General features: G+C 42.5%; 1 protein-coding gene across 3 annotated transcripts in view; it reads left to right on the top strand.

Annotated features, from left to right (window-relative positions):
* The window catches only part of lima1a (LIM domain and actin binding 1a), a 124675-nt gene that overhangs the window by 61522 nt on the left and 36588 nt on the right, over window positions 1-26565 (top strand). For all 3 annotated transcript variants that reach the window (XM_078534619.1, XM_078534617.1, XM_078534618.1), the window contains 3 exons: window positions 5344-5477; window positions 9517-9562; window positions 21745-22227. In XM_078534619.1, coding sequence (XP_078390745.1) covers window positions 5359-5477; window positions 9517-9562; window positions 21745-22227 — 648 coding nt within the window. In that variant the 5' untranslated portion in view covers window positions 5344-5358. The remainder of the gene's footprint in view (window positions 1-5343; window positions 5478-9516; window positions 9563-21744; window positions 22228-26565) is intronic.

Here is a 26565-nt window from a genome sequence, read left to right as displayed (position 1 = left end):
GTATGTTCAATGCATTAGCAGTGACTATATCGTGATAACGCAGAGGATTTACTGTGATCTGTGCGAGAGTGCGAATTGTTTACTCCAATGGCCAGAACACGGCAAAATGTTAGAGCAGATAAGATAGTTGACCCATGCCCTGTTTTAACTGTTGCCAGGGTGATGCATATTGTAATGTATCCTGACTGCCCTGACCCTTTACACACACTTCTGGTTATTTTCCAATCTGAAGGGCTAGGCAGGAAGCCTTGACTGCAGGAAAATAGATGTAGCATTGCAGTAACCACTTTTTTTTTACATCTATTAGAAGGCCAGTTATTTATGTCACTGTACCCCTAAATTTAAAAAAATGTTTGTGGTACATGGTCTCTACTACTTTGCTCGTGCCAATTCTTACCTTAGGCCCACAGATAAGTGTCAGCCACTGACTTGACTGTAACAATACCACAGCTGAACCCAATCCTGTCATAGAATTGTAGAATGATATAGCACAGAAGGAGGCCATTCAGCTCACTATGCTGGTGCTAACTCTTTGGAAGAGCTATCCAAATAATCCCACTCCCCTGCTCTTCCCCATAGCTCTGTAAATCTCATCAAGACTTCTTTGACAGCACCTCCCAAACCTGCAACCTCTACATCTTGGAAGAACAGGCAGCAGGTGCATCGATACACCACCACCTTCAAGTCATACACCATCCTGAATTGAAATATACTGCTGTTCCTTCATTATTCCTGGGTCATGATCCTGAAACTCACTACCTAACAGCACTGTGGGAGCATCTTTGCTGCATGGACTGCAGTAGTTCAAACTCTTTCGAGTTATCAACAGTCACAGATTGCAACTCTTTTGAGTACAATCACAGTTCTTGGTTTCCGGGAGTGGGACATGAACCCACAACCCTCTGATTCAAAGGCGAGGGTGCTATGAACTGAGCCACAGCTGACACCTCGACTGCAGTAGTTCAACAAGGCAGTTCGCCACTTCCTTCTTGAGGGCAATTAGGGGTGGACAATAAATGCTGGCCTTGACAGTGACGCCCACATCCCATGAATGAATAAAAGAATCTGGTTCCACCACCCTTGCAGACGAGGCATTCCAGATCACACTAGCTCATGGTGTTTGTTTAAAAAGTTACCAGCTCCTGTCACTGCAAACAATTTATTCTTTTATTATGATATGAAAACAACTGTTTATGATTTTGAAATCTCCTCTTAACCTTCTCTGTTTTAAGGAGAACAACCCCAGCTTCTCTAGTCTATAAATAATTGAAGTCCCTCATCTCTGGTATAATTCTGGTAAATCTCATGCCTTGACATCCTTTCTAATGTGTGGGCTGCACCTAACAACTATGTATGATGGCAGATGATTGGGAAAGGAAGGCTGCACAGCCATCAGGGTGTGCTGAGGTCAATTGTAGCACCTGTACTGTCAACCTGATTGCAATTAGCTAACTTAATTGGAGTAGGAGAAATTTGAAGATAGATGAGGAAGTGGTTAAAGGAGTGAGTAGCTGGGGAGTGATACAAGTTAATGTATTGAGTGAAATGCCCCAGGGATTGGGTTGGAGCTGCTGTGTTTCTGATTTACATAAATTACTGAGATTCAGGCACTCGCAGTTAATTGCATTTTCAGGTGACGCTAAACTTAAAGGATGGTCAGAGCAGCTGAAGAGTTACAGAATAAAAATTGCAAATTGAAGATCTATGGTCGATGAAATTCAGTGTAAGTACAAGGTCGTGCATATTAAAAGGAAGTGAGGGAATACACTTAGCTGAATGAGCCAGCGCAGTGGTTGAAAAATCTGGAAATGATGGACTGCACGATAATGTCTAGTTTTAGGGAGGTGTCAGCTGTGGCTCAGTTCATAGCACCCTCGCCTTTGAATCAGAGGGTTGTGGGTTCATGTCCCACTCCTGGAAACCAAGAACTGTGATTGTACTCGAAAGAGTTGCAATCTGTGACTGTTGATAACTCGAAAGAAAAAAATTGCAGATTAATAAAGCAATCAGAATGCTGAATTGTATTAGCAGATCAACAGGGTGCAACTCTGAGGCTTTCCTGCAGAAGGTGTACAGTATTCTTATCAATCCACACCTTGACTGCTGTATTTGACCGTGGTCACTAAGGTGTGAAACATCCAAACCTAGAGAGTGGCAGGAAATGCTGAGGAATGAGTTGAGAAAAATCTGCTCTTCAGACTTGAAGTGAGGTGTGATGGAGATCCCCCAGGGTAAACAAGAGACTTGAGTGAAGTAGAAAAGGTTAATCCTGAGCACAGTTTCAAGTTGCAGAACAAAGAATGTGGGATGGGGGTGAGGGTGGGGTTGGCTGGAGAGACAAAACAGGTGGAACAAAGTGAGGCACTTGAAGGAGTAAAGAGGGTAGATACCAGAGGGAAAAAAAAGTTCAACGTGTTATTTGGTGGCGAGATACAAACCACTACTGCAGTGATTTGGGCAGGGTGGGTGATAGAAATTATAGCTAAGCGGGGAAGCTTCGTCAGTACCCATGAGCCCAATTTCATTCAGTCAAAGATATAATATCAATACAATGCCTTCGCCCTGCTGCTCTTGGCTCTCCCATACCACCCCCCCCCCTCCCCCCAAAAAAAGCTCCACCAATGTCCCTTGTTCTGCAATTTGAGACTTGTGCTCAGGATTAACTTTTTCAACTTTTTACACAGTTGAATGGTAATGACCTGGAACTTCGATGGGCACTTGGGACTTTGCGCTCAAACTCATTTACATAAGCAATTATTGTTTAAAGAACCCTTGGCTTTTGTTCCACTTCTATTTAAGCACTGTTTCCATGCAAAGTGGGTGGACTAGAGTCTGCACTTCAAGCACAATGTCAAGTGTACTATTGCAATGGGGTTTTTTTTAAAATTCCCAACTAATTGAGCTGGAATCAGCATTGAAGGGATTGAAAAGGAGCCAATGTGGGATACAAGTGCTGTAAAATCCTGAAGAAATTCTCTTGTATCACCTTTAGCCACCTCTGAGATAGATGTAATGAATTCTATCCAGATTTACAGATTGTGACTTGATGGCAATGAGGTACAAGTGTGTCTGTACAAGGAAGTTTGTCACTTTGCCATTCCAATGCATGTAGTTCCAGAGTGAATGCATTTTGTACTTGACTACATGAGCACTTTTGGCTGGAAAGCACTTTGGGATGTTCTTTAGTTTGACGTTGGGAGAAAACAATTTTTCTGGAGACTTTCCCTCTGGATGAAGATTGAATTACACATATTAGCAATTGATCCAGTGGGTGGCTAAGCAGACCAGAAATGTCCTGATTGGTGTTTGGGCGGGGTGGGTGGTGGGAGGGGTGGGGGGGGAGTAGGATCTGTTCTGTTGAGGTGGCAGTAGAGGCACTACAGTTGCTTTGGGTTCGTGAGGGGAAAGGTTTAGCCCAGCATTCAGCTTCTTATCACGTTTTAGTGGCTCTGCTACAAATGCACTTGTGCTGACATCAGGGCTCAGGCTCTGCTTTTACCCTTCAGGGTAAAATTGCCTGCCAGCACTCACCAAATGTTGCACATGAACCCTGACACTTGTGTGTCAAAAAGGGCAACTGTGACACTAATCCAGCAAGGAGTTGACAATGCCATGCACTGTCAATAAAGCAAAGCGCATCGGGGCACTTCAGAGGAGCTGACTGGGCACACGGTGGAGATTAAGGAAGGTGCCTGAAGCGGTAGGTTTTAATGTTGCTGGATGGGTTCAGCAGCTCAACATGTGGATATCACCAAGTTGACCAGCCAAAATGTTTCCATTCCTCTGTGCCGTGAAACTGCTTTTCTGTTCTGGGCCTGTATGGGTTTTTCCTGGTCACTGGGGAAAGATAATGAATGGCTTTATCGGAAGTATCAAACATTAATTTCCTTGAGTCTTTAGAAACCCTAAGGGTTTTTTTGGGTGAGCCATATTGGGTGGTTCCTCATAACTGTGTGAACATTACTTTGCAAAACTTCAGATAGTACTTGTCTGAACATGATTTCTTTTTAAGATTACAGAAGTTGCTTACTGTGAAGGGCAGTGTTTCACTTGTATCTGAGTTTACATTTAGTGATTTGACTAAATTGAGTGGGTGAGCTGGACTGAAATATTTATTGGCCTCTGACCTCCTTTATCTTTTTCCAATGAATGAAAATATATTGTTTTTGTTTTAAAGAGTAATTTGTCAGCATTGGTTGTATTTTCAATTGAACCCTTTGTTGCTGTACCAGATGAGGGATTGATTGCTTAATGTATGACCAGCCAGAGATCAACATGTTGAAATGTGCAGATATGATCCCAGTAAATGGATGTACTCAACATTAAAGAATGTTTTCAGTAATGCTTCCAATTGCTGCAATACAGGTTATTAACACTTGCTGTGCTGAAAGTGCAAACTGTTAATCCAATTGTTGGATTAATTTTTTTTAAAGATGTATGATGAGATTTTGTTGCTGTTGACCTAAATTAAATCAGTAGCCAACCCCACCCATTTCCCCTAACCACCCCCCACCCCCAAACTGAGCCCTGTGGATCAACATTGGAATTAAGTTGACGCATGTGGAGTGTGGCACCAGGATATTGGAGGAAGCCAAAATTCTACTTGCTCTGCAAATGGCTGCATAATAGTAAATTTAGAAGGAAATTTAAACCAGTAGTATTGTGGTACAGGTAGTAAGAAATCAATTCTTGCCTGAAATTTCCTCATTAACCATGCTTTCATACTGGCACTTGTTTAGGCTGTCATTTTTACCCCTCAAGAGACTAGTTACTAAAAAGGACAAAGGAGACCTGAGAGCACTTATTGTCTTGCCTAGTAATGGGGGTGTGGTTTGGGGATAGAAAAGTGCACTTCTTAATTTAAAATTGTGACTATCTCCCCTTCCATTTGGAAAGTGAGAATTTCAGACATTTTTTCATCTAGAGGAAGCAGCAACAGTATTCGAGGAAGAAACTGGAAGGATCAAAAGGAGACAAGACCAAAGTCATGTAGGAAACTGAATGAGTTGGTTAGATGGAGCCATGGTCTATAGCTTGAAAATGTTGTAGGATTTTTCTAAAGTTCACGTGTTGGATTCTATTAAAATGTTAATTTCATATCACAGTCAGAGGCTGTGTTTGTTGGTTAAATGCTTGGAGCTGCACTGAGCTATTTAGATCAGCAGGGATTCATCAAAAACTCTGGTTTAATTAAGTGCCTTGAGATATTTTACTATATAAGTGCAAGCTGTTGGTGTAACCACTTTGCACATGACAACCAAGTTTCCACCACCCCCCCCCCCCCTCTTTTGTTTGTATAGTAGTATCAGTGCTATGTATTTCATTACACACTTTTTTATGCAGGCAAACCTAGAGGGCATGGAGCGATCACCATTCAGCAGAGGGCAATGGACCTCGCAATCCCTGCGGATTACTGCCAAAGAGCTATCTATAGTTAATAAAAGGGGAACAGCAGCCCTCAGGGAACGTTTTTCTAAGTAAGTACATTCTACATTAGCTGTGATAAATAGCTTTTTAGGTACACAAAAAGTTGGCTGTATTCCTTGTGTGCCATGTGATGTTTTTGCCTTTTGGCCATCTTGGGAGTCTGGTTGGTGGACTGGGTTAGCACAGATTTGAACCCACATTTTTAAACTGAAGGATACAGTTGTTCTGAATGTGCTGAGATTGAATAGCCTCAACCCAGGTTCCAGTGGTCATGTGTCTGCACCTAGAACCTTGCACCAAGTTGCCACCCATATGCACAGCTAGAGTTGGCATTGAAAAGGTAGGCTGTTCTCGGCACAAGCGAGGCGATGAGATTTACTGCCTAACTTTTTTTCTTCTTGATAGAGTGCAGAAAGGTAAATTTGTCATTACTTAGCAGCATTGTCCCTCACCCTGTTGAGCAGAATACTATATACCATCACCAAGTTAATAGTTGGATGCTTCCTTTTTGAGCATCCATGATGATTGTGTGTTAAAAATACAATATGATGTAGAATGTGTAGTGTCTAAGGTTGCATGTAACATGTAAACTGTTCAGAATTAATGATCCCCGAAACAGCTGACGTTTCATGAAACTATATCAGTGTATCGAGTTATGATCTTGATGGAGACCATTAATGTTTGAAGAGAAACTTGAACACCCAGTGATTGAATGAAAGAAATTATGCTACAAAATTGTTTTTAAACAAAAAGAGCTTTGTATAAAAAATTATTGTTAAATTAAAAGCAAACACAACTATCTCAGGTAATTCCTTATACTCAGAGCACAATAAAACACAACCACAGATACTTTAAGCTAAAATCCTCAACTGAACCTTTCCCTTTCCACTTTGACCCCTGCAGAATGGCTTTGGCTACTTAACAGGTCCTTCACTTCCTTGGGACCAACTCCAAATTTTTCCACAGCTGCAGTGTAAGGTCTGGAGCTTTTCAGCTCAAGCCTGAGCTTCACTCGCAATTCCTGTTCAGTGACTTAACAAAAATTAGAAACACCCCTGGCTTCTAATATCTCTCTTCGCCTAGCTCGCAGCTGTTCCACATTTGGCAAATTCCTTTCTCTGCCTTCTCCAAACTGACTGCATACACAACTCCAACTGTGACCAGGCTAAATGCTTTTCACTGTGAAGGCTATTGTAGATTTGCCTAGCTTGGAGCTAGAGAAAGAAATCTTCTTGCTCTTTTCCCTTCACAAACTCCCAAGTGAATTTGAACTCCCACCCGCATTCTGTGCAATGAACAATAAAGTCAGTATTTTCTCTGCCTAAAGTGGAGGCCTGGCTAACATTTATCTCCCACCCCATTCTCCCCCCCCCCCCCCCCCCCCCCCACAAACTCAGTGAGCTGCAACTGTCTCTGCCTGTTCTCAAACTGAACTGCTGATTGCTTGTTTCTATGAGCAAAAAGACAAACAGATAAATTCCACCTAAAAGGGTAACCCTACAACCTATCTCCATGGCAACGTGACATATTTTGGGATGTTGCAAACAGAAATGCAAACTAATTACTGTACCTTCAAGACAAACCTTTTGATTCTGTGACTGGTATTAATAACTTATATCTCTAATGAAATTTACAACTCTTTCTCCAGACTTGCTAGCCCCACCAAGGGAACTCTCTTGTATACCAACTAGCTTTTAACTTTTTATCTTGGAACTACATAAATAATTTAAATCTTTTATTGGATAAGTGTAGACCACCTGGCTCTATTACAAACTTAAAAGATGGGTCATTGTTTAGGTTTTTTCATTTCCAATCCTGACCTCATTAAATAAACACTCAAACTGAACTGTAATTACCCCAAGTCTATCAGTTCCTCAACCAAGTGTTTCCATTTTAACTTGTGTTTAACATTTTCATCTCCAACCTAAAAGTTATATTCCTAAAACTAAAAGTTAAACCTCTAAAACACATGAATTATGGAATCAGATATACACAACAATTGAGTTTCTAAAAGAGTTAACCGTGGCAGTCCCCACCTGTGGTTTTTTAAAAAATATCTCTTCTGTCTATTTATTTTCCTCTTTCCCTCCAATCCTGAAGGTGTTGGCTTCCTTGCAGCAATTGGCTATTAATACCTTTTTTAAAGTGTTATTAAGCGTTGTTATAAAGGTGAACCATTAGATGTAATATATTTGGATTTCCAAAAGGCATTTGATAAGTTACCGCACATAAGGCTACTTAATCAGATTAAGAGCCCATGGTGTTGGGGGTAGTATATTAGTATGGATAGAGGATTGGCTAATTAAGAAGACAGAGTTGGGATAAAGGGGGCATTTTCAGGATGGCAATCTGTAACTATTGGAGTGCCACAGGGATCAGTGCTGGGGCCACAATTATTTACAATATATATTAATGACTTGGATGAGGGAAATGAATGTACTATCGCCAAGTTTGTGGATGACACAAAAGTAGGTGGAAAGGCAAGTGATGAGGATGACAGTCTACAGAGGGATATAGACAGGTTAAGTGAGTGGGCAAAAACTTGGCAGATGGAATATAATGTGGGAAAATGTGAGATTATGCACTTTGGCAGGAAGAATAGAGGAGCTGAATATTATTTAAATGGAGAAAGACTGCAGAAAGCTGCAGCACAGAGGGATTTGGGGGTCCTTGTGCATGCATCACAAAAAATTAGTATACAAGTTCAGGTAATAGGGAAGGCAAATGGAATGTTGGCCTTTATTTCAAAGGGAATGGAGTATAAATATAGGGAAGCCTTGCTAAAACTATACAAGGCACTAGTTAGACCACACCTAGAATACTGTGAACAGCTTTGGCCCCCTTATCTAAGGAAAGATACACTGGCATTGGAGGCAGTCCAGAGAAGGTTCACTAGGTCGATCCCAGGTATGGAGGGATTTTCTTATGAGGAAAAGTTGAGTAGGCTGGGCCTGTACTCATTGAAGTTTAGAAGAATGAGCTTAATAACCTTATTGAAACATAAGATTCTTAGGGGGCTTGACAGGGTAGATGCTGAGAGGTTGTTTCCCCTTGTGGGATAGTCTAGGATCAGAGGGCATAATCTCAGAGTAAGGGGGCGCTCATTTAAAACAGAGATGAGGAGGAATTTCTTCTGAGGGTCGTGAATCTTTACCGCAGAGGGCAATAGAGGCTGGGTCATTAGTATATTCAAGGCTGAGATAGGCAGATTTTTAATCAATAAGGGAATCCAGGATTATGGGTCAAAAACAGGAAAGTGGAGCTGAGGATTATCAGATCAGCCATGATCTCATTGAATGGCAGAGCAGACTTGATGGGCCGAATGGCCGACTACTCCGATGTCTTATGGTCTTATTTATGGTTTAGCCCTAATTGGATGTGCTGGCTAACTATTGGACTGTGGATGGCATCGCTTTGTGTCCTTTTGTTGCCTAATGTGCAAATTTGATTAATCATGATGTCACCAATCTTGTGTAAGGGGAGAAGTGAGAATTTTTTTTGTTGTTGGTAAAAGCTGTTTAAAAACATTGTTGGAATTCCATGTTTGTATCCAATCCAACATGAAGCAAGGAGGGATTTTTGGGACTACTGTACTGGCATTTCCTCAGCCAAGTTCTTTTGTCATTAGGCTTTGGACAGCCAATTTCAAGGGACATCACAGCAAAGCTTGGTCTGGCTCCTGCTTGTTGCCCTGGTTTAAAATTGTACCCATGCGGTTAACTGCAGCTGGAACCCGAATTTGTTTCCTGCACTTAAATCCAGGACACAGAAGGCCAATTGTAGCAATCCCTCATTGAGAGCCATAGACCAGGACTTTGGAAACTATCTCCTTTCCCCATGTTTCTCCCACCCCACCAAATCTTTTGCACTCACACTCAAGATAGCTGTCAAAAACAGACCAAAAGGAGGGGAGGGACTCTGAAACATCATTGTGTGACTATTGCTTTTGAGCAAACAGTGTAAGTGCTGGATTTGTGCAGTTTGCACCTCAAATCCCACCTCATTAGGTCTAATTAGGTGTTCAGCATCCTATTGTGTCAACATTCTTCCTTGCATATTTGATATTAATCCCAGTCTCTCTGCTCTCAGGTATCAGAAGGCAGCAGAGGAAGCAAGCAGTGAACGAAAAAAAGGGGTAGGTGCATTTTCAGATTGCTTAAGTGGTTTATTTTTGCTTCTTTGTATGTGCAGAGGATGTATAGCGAGAAGGATTTGCTCAATGAGCATTTGGCATCCAAAAATAAACGCATGCTATTGGAATGTAGCAGAGTTTTTTATGCTCTTGAGCGTGCTCTCGCTAATCAGGAATTATAATATGCATGATCAGTAAGTGGTTCTTCTCAAAGCCCACTGTCCTGTAAGTAGTTCCATTCTTATAACCTTGTCATATGTTCTGGCAGGATTTGTTCTAGATGTGCAGGCCTGAGTCAGTTAGTTTCACCAGAGCACCTGCTTGACTGGTCAATAGAATATATTTGCACTGACCCAAGAAAAATCATTCATAATGTTTGGTAATTGGGTTGTGCTATTGAAGGACAATGATGTGAGGTTGAGTATTTTAAAAACTGCCTGAAGCCACGGAGATGAGGGCTAATGTAGTTCGCACGAATGTTGGAAGTGAGTAATGTTTCACTTATCCCTGTGCAGTGCAAGCAGGACTCTACTCCCTCTTTGAACTGAGAGCACTGCAGCTTGTTGCCTGGCAGCATTGCACAGTTATCACACCTTGTTCTCTGCCACATCTTGTATCTCTAAATTTTCCCTCCCAAACAGACCAAAGGATTGAAATTCCTATACAGCACCTTTTTTATAATCAATATGATGGATCTACAAATACTGGAAACAAAACTAAAAGGCTGCGCTTGCTGCCAACGGCTGCATGTGCAGTTGTATGCTGATGACAGGCCTGGGTTAATGGTCATCATATTTATGGGTGGCGGTGTGCAGCAGGGCACATGCGTGGTCATCACTGGCAGCAGGAGGAGAGAATGTTGTGAATTTCTATCCTGGACTGGCAGTGATGGATTTTGAAAACTTCTTTTACAGGGGGTTACAAGGGAAGGATTTATAGATGAGAAACAAATCTTTTCCTTGTGGGATATTTTACTGCAGTCATGTTAGTGAGTGTTTCTAAACTGTCTCAGCTGCTGAGAGTATTAGACAAAGCAATATGGTCTAACACTCACAGTAACCTACAATCCACTTACGTTACTGAGAGAGAGACACAGAGCTTAGAAACAATCACTCCCCCTTTCTGCCACTGAGGCCCAGACAGCAGGCTCTAGCAGTGGCATCTTTGGATTTCTGTGTATACGCAGACTGGTATCAGTGGCCATCTTGAGTTGGCAGGAGACACGGAAATCAAAAATGGGCCAAAAGTAAGGAACCCTGTTTTGTCACCAGCATCCAATGCAGAGGAGCTGAACTGTATATAACTGCTGCCTCGCAAAAATAATTACTGGGCAAAAAGCTGCTCCAGAGACTGACTGACTGATTCTGTGCTAATTGACACCATTGAAACTGTCAAAATAGTTTGCAGAATCTAAACTTCCTTGTTACAAATAACAACATAGTTAAATGAGAACCTGGTGGTGTGTTGAAGAGTAGGATTTTTATTTCTGAATTTTTTTTTTGGAGGAAAACTAAAAACTAACAGAGGGGAAGAGGTTGAGTTAATTTCTGGCTTCCAAAAATCAGGTTCCTAAATTAGATCAGTGAGAAGCTAAGCCATACAGACCAGGTGAATTCCAGATTTGGTTCCTGAGCTGTGCTGAGTTAATTTATGATATTTAGAGGTGCTACAAATGATCTCAAGCCTGCTGAAATAGATAAGTGAAAATTGGCCAGTATTCCTGTTGGCTGTCCAGTGACCCATGTTAGTGTGATTCTTTGGTGAAGATGGGATCAAGCTCGGTTGTGATGCCCAATATCCTGTGCCTGTTAGCACTTATCTATGACAAACAAAGAAACTTGGACAGCGTGGACAGTCTTCTACATGTGGAACTGTAGACAAAGTAAAGATCAGCACCATTTTGAGGGTGATGGGCTAAAGAAAAATGGAGAAAAAAATTGACAGGAGGGAAAATTAATAGTTTTATTTCTCAATTTTAAATTCCAAAAATGTTTGCTTAAAAAAACCAGAGAAGCACAAGTAGAAAATGGTTGGATGTTGGGAAATTGCATGGTTCATTCAGTAAGTAACAGCTTTAAAAAAAAATTAAGAATTTTTGACGAAAGTGGTTAGGAATTACAAAATGTAACCCTAGTTGAGGTCAGTCTGTCGTGTTCCCATTTAGCACAAACTCCCCTTTCTCCCACTGAGTTCTACACCCTTTATAAAATAAACCCATTAAAGGGATCTTTTAGTTCCTGTTAAGTGCAAATGTTTTTGTCTGGGTCTTCTGTTGAATTCACAAGGTTAAGTGGCCATTTGGAGTTGAAGAGTTAAATTTCTGAGGTGGACCTCAATCCCAGTTTATCCAATAATCCCTTTTAATTCCTACGGGTTTTATCTGGCTATTTTTTCTCTTTCAAACTGTCTGTGTGGTAAAATAAAAGGACTATAAGCACCTGGTGTTAATGAATTGCAAGCAGGTACAGTTATTGCTAATGTTCAATGCTAAATTTGTTTACCTTTTGAAGATTATGTTTAGGAGATATCATCAAGTAATGTGTCTAATTATAAGTTATTAATCAAATAGCAATCACAGCAGCTACTGGGGCTACCTTTTTATTCTTCCTGCTTATATCTATTTTTAAAAAAAATGTCAGACAGAATTTAATAAACAGGACATTTCTAGGTTTGAATTGTTGCAACAGGCTTAATTGGATATCCTTCAGACACCTGATTATCATTGTTCAAGAATGTAGTATTGGGAACCAGTAAGCCAAGCCAGACTATGTGTCTATAAGATCTGTGTAAAATTTTAGTATTTTGATGAGGATATTTAAACTCTGCATATACTTTTCGTGTCTATTTCTCATTTTCCTTAATTGATTTAAGTTCTATCAAGAAGCCTAGACAGCTGGATGGAGTTAAGATACAAACCAACCATAGTCTAATTGAATGCTGGAGCAGGCGCAAGGGGGCTAAATGGCCTACTCCTGTTATGAATCTCTAGTTGCCAGGTATGGTTCTGCTGCCTTTCTTTGATGCTGAATCTATATTTTCCAGTCTCGAGCTCCCAAGGTACATTTTTAATTCTGGCTGAATTAATTCTGCTGGAAAATGCTGGTTGTTGGTGAGGATAGCGTTATGATGCCCCCACCTTTTCAAGATCTGTTGCCTAGACTCGTGCAAGAAGGGTACCATTTGACTGATTGAAATGGAGGATGGTAGTGGAACTGTACCCTGCATGAGCCCTGCCTTCAGAAGGGGCAAAAGCTGTTTCTATATCTTAAATATCTAAGATCAACAGATAGCAGTAGAGAGAATTGGTGTGTGTTTGCAATCCATCACCCCACTCTACCAGATATAAATGCATGTCCCAGCATATCAATGATGTCATTGACTTATTATGTCAGTGGCCTCAACTGTTCCACTTGACCAACTCTACTCAATTAGCAGGCTTTGTTGGTTGAAGCCTGCTGTGTTAACACTGTGCTTACTGTATGTCCATTATGTAAACGATGTGATGACAGGAAATGAGTAACCAAGCATAAAGCATAGCTGTAACAACTGAACTTTACATCTACAAGATGTTCTGGGATTGTGCCAGTTTGAATTTGTTTGAGAGATTTTTCAGCTATAGATGACTCTTGTGTAATGTTACTAAGACTCTGTGACTACTGGTATAGCCTAGATAGGCTATGAAATCCTTTACGTTACATTGGACAAATCTAAGAGGTTTTGGAAAAATGTGAGTTTTGTATAAAATTCTTTGAGCCAGACAAAGGATTCTAGCAAGAGGCTTGCTGTGGAGCTTGAGAAACAATGTGCAACATTGTTGGAGCAGGGGGCATAAGGAGTGTATATTCTACTAGTCTTTTGCAGTGAGGGTTAGCATGTTTATAAAGATTCATTGGGCAAGCTGTGGCAAGAGCAGATTCTGAAGCCTGGCCAGGGTATTCTACATTTGGGGGTTATTATTCTCTAGCATATTGTGCAGCATAAAATTAGTTGTACAAAAAGAACTCTCTTTGATACAAGTAGATAAATTTTTATGGGGGTGTGCATTGGCAGATATCCTTGCCCAGTGTCCACATGAGTGTTATTGGATGGCTTCCTCTAACTCTGGGTTTTTGCTGAGGCCAGTTGTGCCTTTCTGCTACTGCTGAAGATAACTTGACAAACTGTGTTTGAACCTGGAATCTTTGAACTATTGATTTAGCCCTTGCAACTCTGTAGTTCTGTATAGTATCTGGTAGGAACAGGAGAAAGTTCAGCTGTAAACCTTTGGCACAGGGTATGCAGTTTTAGTATGTTATAAAAGTAATCATTCTTTGACAGTTGGCATAGCTTGCTTGACCTTGTGTGGCTGTTCAAAATTTGATTATAGCTGAAAAAGACATGTTGCCAAAGCTTTTCATCTTGCACTCATCAGACAATTTGCATGAATACCAAATGTAAAGGGAACATTAATTTATACTGCATGTTAAGAGAGTGCTGATTGGTTGGCAAGTGGGCTCGGGTAGAGGCATTGCCATGGAGAATGTGCCAGTTAACTGATGACCAACAGTTAACTGCCAAGCTTTGTTTAAATTCAAACCAGGCAGGTTGACTCTGGTCATTGCCCTGGGGAATGAATCAGAGAATGGCTGTTGCCTATTTTGTTTAGTTGAAACGGGTGCAATGTGTGTACATGTTCTTAGTGTCTGCAAAGAACAAGGCCCTGTGTGTTAATATATGCAGTCATCAGTTAACTGCTGCATTCTCCATGGCAATGCCTCTACCAATCAGAGTCCACTTGCAAACCAATCAGCACTCTTCTCATGAAATATAAATTGTTGTCCCCTTTACATTTGGTATTCTTGAGTTGTCCTGATGAGCGCAAGACAAAAAGCTTTGATAGCATGTCTTTTCTCAGCAATACTCAAGTCCTGTACTGTGAAATGACCATTTGTTCAAAATTTGTTGTAGAGCTTTACTCATTTGTTTTGCAGTGCTAGAGTGATGCATCAAAAGTAACCACCAAATTTTGAACATTGTAGAAAGCAAGAATTGTTGATGTCAAATACACTTAACGCTACAATGCTCTTCTTCCCTTCCCCTTTCCTCCCTCAATTTTCCCAGCACCCTTCCCTAGCCCTTGTTGAGTATAATTTCAAGGACATTAGCTGCACCTCTGGTATTCCACCAGAAGTGGGCCGTGATTTAAAGTCTAGATTATTACCTTCCATAGTAAAGATTGGCATCACTGTGGAGCTTGATTCCTTATTCACACTTGCTTTGCAGTGGGAGTATTAAATAGCTGCTCAAGTTTGAGAATCCCATCTGATCTTCCCCTCTCTAGCCCAAGGCCAATAGCTGCTTTGGTTGAAATTGGCTGTTGTGAACTTGTTGTGGACAGGACCTGCCAACTTTGGGTTTCTGTAATGTACCTTTATACCAGTTGGTAGCGTTACTCACACAGCCATTGGAGATGCTCAATTTCAAATTTATGTAGCTGTACCTTTTCATAGAATCTTACAGCACTGAAGACCATTGAGCCCATGCCTGTGCCAGCTCTTTGAAAGAGCTGATCAATTAGTCGTACTCCCCTGCCAATTTTCTTTTCAATTAGTTATCAAATTCCCTCTTGAAAGTTACTATTGAACCTGCTTCCACTGCCTTTGCTGCAGTGATGTGCTTATTTCTAAAGATAGGATAAAGACTATCAAAGTACGCTCTTCTGCCCTTCTAGATTGAAGGATGTGGGGTCCCTGTGAACAGCTCTGGCCTCATTACTCTGAGGAGGCTGGGGGGGTGATTAAAGTTCATAATAAAACTGGCTAGGGGAGGGGAAATATTTCCATTCCCTCTTGATAGGTGGTTGCCTCATCTCCACTCTGCTCATAGTTGATTGTCATAATGCCTTCTGAACATTGTTCCACCTAAGCCGCTCAGCAACCTGAAAGTTCCTGCGCAGGCTAAGCACAAGTCAGTCCCTTTTAATTTACTGCACGGTTGCACAAAACAATTTAAAGGGCCGACATTAAATGAATAGGTCGCGCACAACAAAAAAATAATTATAGTTGTTTGGTAGTACAGAACTTATGTATTGCCGAAAAAAGACATGTCTAAGCTTTTTGTCTTGCGCTCATCAGGGCACTTGCAAGAATACTAATTTAAGGGGAAAGCAACAATTTCTACTGTATGTGAAGAGTGCACTGATTGGTTGGCAAGTGGTTTTGACATGGGGAATGCACCACTGATCATGACTGACAGTTAACTGCCAAGCATTGTTTGAAATTTAAACTACGCAGCTAGACTCTGGTCAAAGCATTGCCCTGAGGAATGAGCCAGCAAATGCTTGTCACCTATTTTGTTTAGCTGAAACAGGTGCAGTGTATGTACATGTTTTTTCCGTCTGCAAAGAACAGGCCCTGTGTATTAATATATGTAGCTTCCAATACATGCAAATGCGCCTCATTGTGAGCCCAGTTGATAATCTTAATTGGTTGTCGGCATAATTCTTAGCACACTGAGGATTATTTAGCAAATCAAAAACAGAATTACCTTGAAAAACTCAGCAGGTCTGGCAGCATCGGCGGAGAAGAAAAGAGTTGATGTTTCGAGTCCTCATGACCCTTCGCCAGAACTGAGTAAAGTTAGGAGAGGGGTGAAATATAAGCTGGTTTAAGGTTTTGGGGAGGGAGGGGAGAGAAGTTGGGGGGGCGGGGGGGGTGGTTGTAGGGACAAGCAAGCAGTGATAGGAGCAGATAATCAAAAGATGTCACAGACAAGAGGAACAAAGGGGTGTTAAAGGTGGTGATATTATCTAAGAAAATGTGCTAATTAAGAATGGATGGCAGGACACTCAAGGTACAGCTCTAGTGGGGTGGAGTGGAAAGACTGACAACAGGGTATTACAGTTATAGATTTAAAAATAATGGCAATAGGTGGGAAAAGAAAAATCAATATAAATTACCTTTATTATCTATATAAATTACCTTTTTCAAAGCTGCGCGTGCCCCCAGTTTCATTTTATTCTTCGTCTCATCCGACGCCTCAACAAGAAACTTTTTCTCTTTCTCTCAAGTGCTAAGGGACGCAAGCTCCAACAACTCATCGACACCAACACCCATCTGGGAAGCTCCACCCCTGCTTGTCCCTCCGTCCCCACCCCATCTTCCAATCCCAGCCCCAGCCGCGTATTCACTATACCCCCTGACCTTCCCCTCTCCGATGCTGAACGTTCAGTGCTCAGCAAAGGACTTAGTTTCATACCCTTACGCCCTCATCTCAATGAATTTCGGGCTCGGCACGATGCTGAGCTCTTCTTCCGCCGTCTTCGTCTCCGTGCTCACTTCTTTGGGCAGGAGTCCTCTTCCCGTTCAACGGATCCTTTTACCCACCTCCAATATTCTCCCTCCACCTGGACCCCTCCCTCTGGATTCTTACCTTCTCTTGATCTTTTCATTGAAAACTGTCGGCGTGATATCAGTCATCTCAATTTCTCTGCTCCTCTCACCCATTCTAATCTGTCTCTCTCTGAACTTACTGCACTCTGTTCTCTCAGGTCCAACCCCAACATTGTCATCAAACCCGCTGACAAGGGTGGTGCTGTTGTTGTCTGGCGCACTGACCTCTACCTTGAGGAGGCTGAGCGTCAACTCGCAGACACTTCCTCCTACCTCTCCCTGGACCATGACCCCACCACTGAACATCAAGCCATTGTTTCCAGGACTGTCACTGACCTCATTTCCTCTGGAGATCTTCCTCCCACAGCTTCCAACCTGATAGTCGCCCAACCTCGGATGGCCCACTTCTCCCTCCTACCCAAAATCCACAAACAAGACTGTCCCGGCAGACCAATCGTGTCAGCCTGTTCCTGCCCCACGGAACTCATTTCTCGTTATCTTGACTCCCTTCTCTCTCCCCTTGTCCAGTCCCTTCCCACCTACATCCGTGATTCCTCTGACACCTTACGTCACATCAACAATTTCTAGTTCCCTGGCCCCAACCGCTTCCTCTTCACCATGGACGTCCAATCCCTCTACACCTCCATCCCCCACCAGGATGGTCTGAGGGCCCTTGGCTTCTTCCTTGAACAGAGGCCCGGACAATCCCCATCCACCACTACTCTCCTCCGTCTGGCTGAACTTATTCTCACACTGAACAATTTCTCCTTTAACTCCTCTCACTTCCTCCAAATAAAAGGTGTGGCTATGGGTACCCGCATGGGCCCCAGCTATGCCTGTCTCTTTATGGGGTATGTGGAACATTCCTTGTTCCAGTCCTACTCTGGCCCCCTCCCACAACTCTTTCTCCGGTACATCGATGATTACTTCGGTGCGGCTTCATGCTCTCGTCGGGACCTGGAAAAATTTATTAATTTTGCTCCCAATCTCCACCCCTCCATCATTTTCACATGGTCCATCTCTGACACTTCCCTTCCCTTCCCTTCCTTGACCTCTCTGTCTCAATTTCTGATGATAGACTGTCCACCAATATCCATTACAAGCCTACCGACTCCCACAGCTACCTCGACTACAGCTCCTCACACCCCGCTTCCTGTAAGGACTCCATCCCATTCTCTCAGTTCTTTCGCCACGGTCGCATCTGTTCTGATGATGCTACCTTCAAAAACAGTTCTTCTGACATGTCCTCCTCCTTCCTTAACCGAGGTTTTCCACCCACGGTCGTTGACAGGGCCCTCAACCGTGTCCGGCCCATCTCCCACGCATCTGCCCTCACGCCTTCTCCTCCCTCCCAGAAACATGATAGGGTCCCCCTTGTCCTCACTTATCACCCCACCAGCCTCCGCATTCAAAGGATCATCCTCCGCCATTTCCGCCAACTCCAGCATGATGCCACCACCAAACACATCTTCCCTTCACCCCCCCGGCGGCATTCCGTAGGGATCGTTCCCTCCGGGACACCCTGGTCCAATCCTCCATCACCCCCTACTCCTCAACCCTACCTATGGCACCTCCCCATGCCCACGCAGAAGATGCAACACCTGCCCCTTCACTTCCTCTCTCCTCACCGTCCAAGGGCCCAAACACTCCTTTCAAGTGAAGCAGCATTTCACTTGCATTTCCCCTAACTTAGTCTACTGCATTTGTTGCTCCCAATGCGGTCTCCTCTACATTGGAGAGACCAAACGCAAACTGGGCGACCGCTTTGCAGAACACCTGCGGTCTGTCCGCAAGAAAGACCCAAACCTCCCTGTCGCTTGCCATTTTAACACGCCACCCTGCTCTCTTGCCCACATGTCTGTCCTTGGCTTGCTGCATTGTTCCAGTGAAGCCCAACGCAAACTGGAGGAACAGCACCTCATCTTCTGACTAGGCACTTTACAGCCTTCCGGACTGAATATTGAACTCAATAACTTTAGATCTTAAACGCCCTCCCCCATCCCCACCCCCTTCCCGTTTCTTCCCCCTCCCTTTTGTTTTTTCCAATAATTTATATAGATTTTTCTTTTCCCACCTATTTCCATTATTTTTAAATCTATAACTGTAATACCCTGTTGTCAGTCTTTCCACCCCACCCCCACTGGAGCTGTACCTTGAGTGTCCTGCCATTCATTCTTAATTAGCACCTTTTCTTAGATAATATCACCACCTTTAACACCCCTTTGTTCCTTTCGTCTGTAACATCTTTTGATTATCTGCTCCTATCACTGCTTGCTTGTCCCTACAACCACCCACACCCCCAACTCCTCCCCCCCCACCCCCCAACCTTAAACCAGCTTACATTTCACCCCTCTCCTAACTTTACTCAGTTCTGCTGAAGGGTCATGAGGACTCGAAACGTCAACTCTTTTCTTCTCCGCCGATGCTGCCAGACCTGCTGAGTTTTTCCAGGTATTTCTGTTTTTGTTTTGGATTTCCAGCATCCGCAGTAGTTTTTTGTTTTTATTATTTAGCAAATGTTGTCCAATCACGGAATCACATCTAATGTTGGACACTGTGTTTTGAGTTTTGCAAGCACGGGTTGGTTGGGTACGGTCTGTAACCTGCCCGTTGCAAACAGCAGCTGGGATATGCTGTTTGATACGATCCGCCAGTCTTTGGGATGTGTGGCCTACATACCTGGCATCACACTGGCACTGAAATTCACATACCGCATTACTTGTTTGTGTGATAGGCAGAATGTATTTTTGGATTGATGGCAGCATCCTTTTTAGTAGCGGATACCACGCATGTTGCTACTGCATTGACGCAGCGTGAAACAGCTAGCTTCACCTGTTGTTCAAATTTTTGAGATACCTTTCCCTTCCAGGGTAATCTGAGGTAGACTGGGCACTTTTCAGGGCAGAAAGTGACGGCCTTAGGCCCGTTCATAAATTTGCGTGATATACAGCGTGAAATGATCTGATCAGGGTGGGCATTATCCTGCAGGATGCCTTTGAAGTGCCCTATTTCAGCATCAAGCTTGCATGGTGAGCAAATGGCTTGGGCCCTGTTTGCAAGGTTGCAATCTTTTAGCGTGTCGACTGTAAGAATCCCAACGCATGTATTGACCAGTGAAGAAAGGCTTGTGGTAGATGACGCTAGAGAACCCCCTTGCAGAGTTCTCAACTAGTATGTCAAGGAAGGGGAGTTCATTCAACTGCTCCATTTCATAGGTGAATTTGGGTGCAACAGTGAAGCCCATTAAGACATGTAAGGAAATTGTTGCATGCAGTATCGGATTTAAACATAGCAAACGTATCCACATATCGGAAATATGCGAGGGGTAGGAGGTTAGCTGTCAATGCAATGAAGGTACGCTTATCATGGAACCCAACAAAGATGTTTGAGAGAGCTGGGCCTAGAGGGGATCCCATGGCAACACCATCTATTATTGGTATTCTTGCAAGTGTCCTGATGAGTGCAAGATCAAAAGCTTAGACATGTCTCTTTTTTTTTTCAGCAAAAAATAATTAGAGGGGACATGGCCTTGGAGTCAGGAGCTTTTGGGTTCAAATTCTGCTTCAGAAGCTTGAATCCATAATCCAGACTAATACTCAATGCAATACTGTCAGAGGTGCTGCCTTTTGCACTGGGTGTTAAACCAAGGTCGTGGATGTAAAAGATCCCATGGCTATATTTCGAGGGAGAGCAGGGACGTTCTCCCCAGTGTCCTGAACAATATTTATCCTTTTAGCCAACATCGCTAAAAAATATGATTACATTCTGTTTGTGGAACTGTGCTCTGTGTAAATTACCTGCTGCTTTTCCTACATTATAACAGTAGCTATACTTGTTGTAAAGCGCTTTGGGATACCCTGAGGTTGTGAAAGGTGCTATATAAATGCAAGTTTGTCCTTTCCTTTCAGGGAAGGGAACCTAACACCCCTGCCCAGTCTGACCTCCACATGGCTGCAGTCCAACACTGTGTTGACTCTTTCCATATAAAAAGGCAGCCCATCACTACCTTCTGAAAGTAGCTAGAGATGAGCAATAAATGGCTCCTTGCCAGTGTTGCAAATATCCTGGAAATTATATTTTTAGGAAAAACAACTCATCTGGTGAGAAACTGGAAATCCAATGTTGGCTAAAAGGCTTGTTGATAAGTAAAATCTTCTGCTCAGGTTGTTAACCCACCGCTGACTATCCTGGCAAATCTAAAACCGGCAACTTGTCCAGCAGCAACACAGACAACTTTGTTTTGTGCATATGTAGTTTGTGAATTGCTGCTGGGAGAACGGTTCTAAGTGAGAATATAAAATGAGGGGAGCATTATAACACTGCCCTCCTAAAATTGAAACTGCAAAGTTGGAATCTCTTTGCTAGAAATTTGAAACCAGGTCATCCTCGTGCTACCAAGTTTCCCTCGAATGCAATTTTTTTCATTTTAGATTACACGGAGTAAAACCTCATTTTATGTACTAATTTAATTTGATAAGAGAAATCTTTAACAATTCCCTTCATTGTTCTTCCTTTTTCCTTATAAGGAAACCCTGCTGTTTTATCATTTCCTGCTTTAGTTTCCTGACTTTCTGCTATACCCTGAGGGGAGAAATGCCTGTACAAGTTAAATGATTGCAGCTGCCTAAGTAACTCTCACACACACACATACGTGTCACCAGTGCTTTGTGTGTGTGTGTGTGTGTGTGTGTGTGTGTGTGTGTGTGTGTGTGTGTACGCACACTATTTCCTGTTTGCAAAGCAACAACAAAACTTTCAATCCATGTTGTGGGCATTCCTTTTCTGTAATGGGTTTCAAATTCTGTCTTCCTGCAGAACACTGAAAATCTTCCCCCGACCCTGAGGAAAGGGACATTGAGCATCTTGAAAAAGAAGTGGGAAATTCCAGAAAATCCCCCAGCACAGCCAGTGCCTCAAAAGTCGCCTGTCAGAATTAATCGTGCAGATTCCCGGGCTCAGGTTGCTGCTGTCAGCCCAAAAGCAGACGCCAGCTTTGTGCCTCTAAGTGAGTCGGATCAAAATTCGGAGACCACCATAAGAGTCAAGTCTCCCAGGAGCCCAGGGGTCTTGAGCAGATTTCCATATCCTGGGATAGAGAGTGAAGGCCAGGCTGAGTTAAAGATGGAAAGAATGCTTTTGAAAGAGGGGAATGAAGTGGAGAATGGAACAGCACAAGATTTGACAATCTCCCCTAAAATTGAGAAGTTTAACGTCCCACTGAACAGCTTGAAGATGATGTTTGAGAAGGGGGAAGCAAATGTTCAGTCCAAACACAGACACCATGAAACCCCAGTCAAGGTAAGTGTTTGCTGCAAGTCATTTATTTGAATTAAGGCTTCCTTCACGCTCTTGATTTTTCTCTGAGCTCAAGTACTTGGGTGTCTTCAAGTAAAATAGTTAAATGGACACCTCATGTGGCTCAGAATTTAGAATTTGTGTACTGGTCCAACTGTACTCATTGTTTTAATTTTGAAGGGTTGTTTAAGTAATTAAGAAAAACTGATCAACTCTGTCATCTGATGCACTTTTCTTCAGAAATAAAGAAAAGGAGAGAGGGGCTTGCAGCCTGGGCAGCATCGTTATCTTAAAAAGCGCAGTATAACACTGCCTGGAAATCCCACAGTTGAATTCTAGCTATAGTTGGCATTTGTTCACTTAATTTTAATATTGGAAAAAGGGGAAAAGATCTTTTGTTTGCTCCAAAAAAACCAGTACAAATACAGACTGATCCTGGTACTTTGGCAATCCTCTGTCTGTGCTGTGTTAGTTGATTTAGTGCACAATTGATGGTGTTTTTGGACTGGGACAATGAAGATAATCCAGGGTCCTCTATCTTGGATGCTACCGGGAAGAGTGGTCGTATGTAGATGCTGGTTGAGGATAGGATTATGATGGGTTTGTGATTGGTTTTTCTCAATGTTACATAGGCCGCACATACTTAAAGCTCACATGTCCTCTTGTGTAATGTGTGGTGGGGATGCGGGTGCTTGCAGGACACAAATACCAGAATGAATTCCCACCTCTTGAGAAAAGGGATGTAAATATTTCTTTGGATTGTTGGCTCAAATGGACAGAAGTTTTTTTTTTTCTTCCCACACCCACTCCCTCCCTGTCAACCCCTTATCCTTCCGTTTCCTCTTTTCTCTCTTCTGATCACCCTCTCTCCTCCCCAAAGTTGTTTGCACATTGTTGGGTTATAGTTCATGGATGTAAATTGCCTTCCTCCCTCGACTGTGTTCTCGATGGATTATTTTTCTACTATGTAGTTAGGGGAGCTGAGGTCAATTGTAGTGCCCTTGCCACAACCACAACCCAGCTGAGATCAGCTAAGTCAACACCAACTGAATTTATTTCCTGGTCTTTGTAGCATGGTTCTAGATTGTTGAGCTTTTTGTCGCCCTAATTGTGCAAAATACAATTTTGTGGACTGTGAGAAAGAACGTGAAGACTGGCATTATATAATGCCTTTCAGGAAACCTCAAAGTGCTCTACAGCTAATGAAATACTTTTGGAAGTGTAGTCACTGTTGTAATCTATGAAATTTAAATTTAATGTTGCCATTAATTTGCAGCTCCAGTCAATGATTTTTGGCGGTCTTATTTTATTTATCTACCAGTGAGTTGAAGGTGCCAGCCTGTCCCTTTCCACCTCCAGCCCATGAACAGACCAAAGAGTGAGAAATATAGGCACAAATAGAGCAGTGTTGCTTTACCTTCATGGGCTGTTCTAATTAGTTCTGGGTATTTGGAAAGTTGCTTGCGTGAATATTTGCAGGGTCTCTCTTTTTTCAAAATTGGTCTGTGGGAGGAACAGGAAGCTAAGATTTTTAGCAGGTAATGCTCATAGTGAGATTGGCTCCAAGTGGATTCAGTTTATCTCCTAAACAATCAGAGGATGGGTTTTAGAATAATTTGCACTTGCTACTATATACACAGTTTAAAACCTCAATACTGTTTTGCAGTTCAGTGAAAATTCAGCGCACTCATTATTTCGTGTATCTGAATTTTTGTAAGAATGGGGAGAATAGCAGTCTGCAGTCTCGGGAATGGAGAGGAGTGCTCTGATGAACTGTTCTGGATGTGGAGGAACCCCTTGTATTTTGTTCTGTGTCATTTCTCTCTCCAAATCTTTGAGTTGCTCTTGAGTTGACTGATCTGAGAACCATATGCAATGGGAATGGGGATAGGAGGGTAATGACAGCAATTTGGCAGAAGATGTTCTCTGCTCCCCTACACATTCTTCAACGTGGCCTCACATTACATGTAGCAAATCCTTGCTCTAAACTAATTCAATGTTTGGAAAGGGCTACATGTACGAGGGCGTCTGTCTGCCCCTAGCAGCTGACCACAGTTCCAGAGGGCCCATTATCTGTCAGGGATCCCCTTCTTTATAGCTGATTCAAGGCTCCATTGTACAATCTGTTGAAGTATTTAAAAATTACTGATACCAGATAACTTGTTAGTGTAACTCCTTTGGGTCCTATTGGGGATGTTTGTTACATTTTTTTCAAAATTTGCTTTAAAGTTGCTTTTTGTTCAACCTATTATCTTAATTATAGATTTTGTAGGTTGAAGCAAGTTGTTTTAAAATTAAATGAAAGCATGTTGGCTTTTGTGTCAGCAGCAGTTATGACATGGATATATTCCTTTGTACGATACAATTGACTCAACTTCATTAGTAGCCTAGTCACTCTCCGAAGGAATTCTGCTTTTAAGAATAGAGTGCTGGAATGGTTGGGAGCAGCTTGACATGGGCGTAGGATGCTAAAGTTCATACGACAGCCTTTCCTGATGCTCGGTCTGAGTACTGCTTTGAATGGGATGGTTGCCAGTGGCAGGGAGCCCCATGTTTGGGTATGAAGCAGGAGTGTTGCCATCAGGAATTAATTTCTCCATTATAACTGCACCTTCTGTCAGTGAAGCAGTTGATGTGCCTTATGCAGCTGATGTTGGGCATTGCTTGTGTCTGATGGTCCACAATGCAAGTTCCTGGTCTCTCTAGTGCTATTAAGCGAGCTGCTAAACAGAAGCTGGACATTTGCCTACACAAGGCTGGACACTTGCCTACACAAGGCAAGTCGGTGGGATCTTGCTTTATGCAAACTGACTGGTGCATTTCCTACCTTACAGCAATTACTATACTGCAAAAAATACTTCATTGGGTATAAACACTTGGGATGTCTTGAGATCCTAAAAGGCACTATGTAAATACAAATTTGTTCATTCACTGTGGGTGGGGGGAAATTGTGGGAAGCTCTGAGACATTTCAACAAGAAGAAATGGTTTTAAATACAATTCTTTATTGCTTGATCACTCATCCTCTCCTTCGCTTTGAGACTCTCCTTTGCCAAGCTGGTTTGCATGCTAGCCTGTAGGCAAATCACCTGCATGCCCCCTGATCTGGGGAAACATTTTTTTCTTGAGATCAGGAAGCAAAACTAAGCTTGCAGTAGCTGTAAAAGAGCTTATATCTCCGTCTAATCTGTCTGGTAAACCACATGGAAGGGTACTGAAGGGAGAAAGTGTTTCTCACTTTTTAAATAAAGTCAAATGATTCACATGATACATGCAGTCATACAATGAAACACTGGGCTCTTTCTGTTTACTCATCTCAAGCACATGATTTGGCTTTCCACAGTTATTTCTTTTGCACTGGCTCATCCTTATAATTTTTTTTTCCTTTGAGCGGGGCAAGAGAAACTTTTCCAAACTTCACGGCAGAACTGGGTCAGTACCTCTTTTAGTCTTTTGATGTGTTGCTTCACTTCGACAGTGCCATGTTCTTGCATGTTTGGTATTCGGTATCTTTTCAAGTGGCACCCAGCTTATATGAAGGTCACCTAGATCCCTGGGGAAATTTGATACCCTGATTTGGTGTCTATCAACAGTTCATATCCCCAGCTTTCATGATAAGACGGTCTGTTTAACTGTCAAACCTTTGCTTCTGTATTTGGTGCCTTGAAACAATTTAACCCCCTTTCCCTGCAAGGAATGAGAGTTCCATTCTTTTAATTTTTAAAAAAAAAACTTCATGCAGACTCCTAAAATCCCATTTCAGCAGCTGAGAGCCAACTATCCTGGTCTCTTGACACCCCAAACTTTTTTTGATCACTAAGCAAAAGCAACTCCTGCAATAACATGATTGGTAAACGTACCATGTGTGAAATGCAGCCATACAGACCAAAGGTGTCAGGTTCAGTGCTTAGTTTTTGCTGTATTAAATGATCTTCACCAGGCACTACAAGAGCAAGGAGAGAATTTAAATCAGCCAGGGTTCTCCATTCTGATTCTGTGCAGGGATGATTCTTGCCAGAAACTGTGGGGACATCAAATGAGGACACAATTAGATTTTGTTGCAATGGGCTTGACCACTGGCTAATAATTGTCTGATTCTGGCTCCCAGCTCTTGCCCAATCATCGTGGCCGTCAGTCCCTCGAAACAAGGATGATGTCTGCCAGGTGTCACGATTTGCGTGTCCTCGGGTGACTCAGCAGGCCAATCCTGGAGCTACAGGTCTTTGGACATCGAGAACGAGTTGCCCTGAGGAGCGGAGACTCTTGAGCCAGGTTCTGCTCGCTCTCCTGCTTTGTCACTGCTCCGCAGCAGAGTTTGTGGTCAGTTGTGTAGCTTGCTGAA

The sequence above is a fragment of the Cetorhinus maximus genome, chromosome X (assembly GCF_964194155.1).
Source record: "Cetorhinus maximus chromosome X, sCetMax3.hap1.1, whole genome shotgun sequence".
NCBI classification, from domain to species: Eukaryota; Metazoa; Chordata; class Chondrichthyes; order Lamniformes; family Cetorhinidae; genus Cetorhinus; species Cetorhinus maximus.
This window is presented reverse-complemented; position numbering and strand designations above follow the sequence as displayed.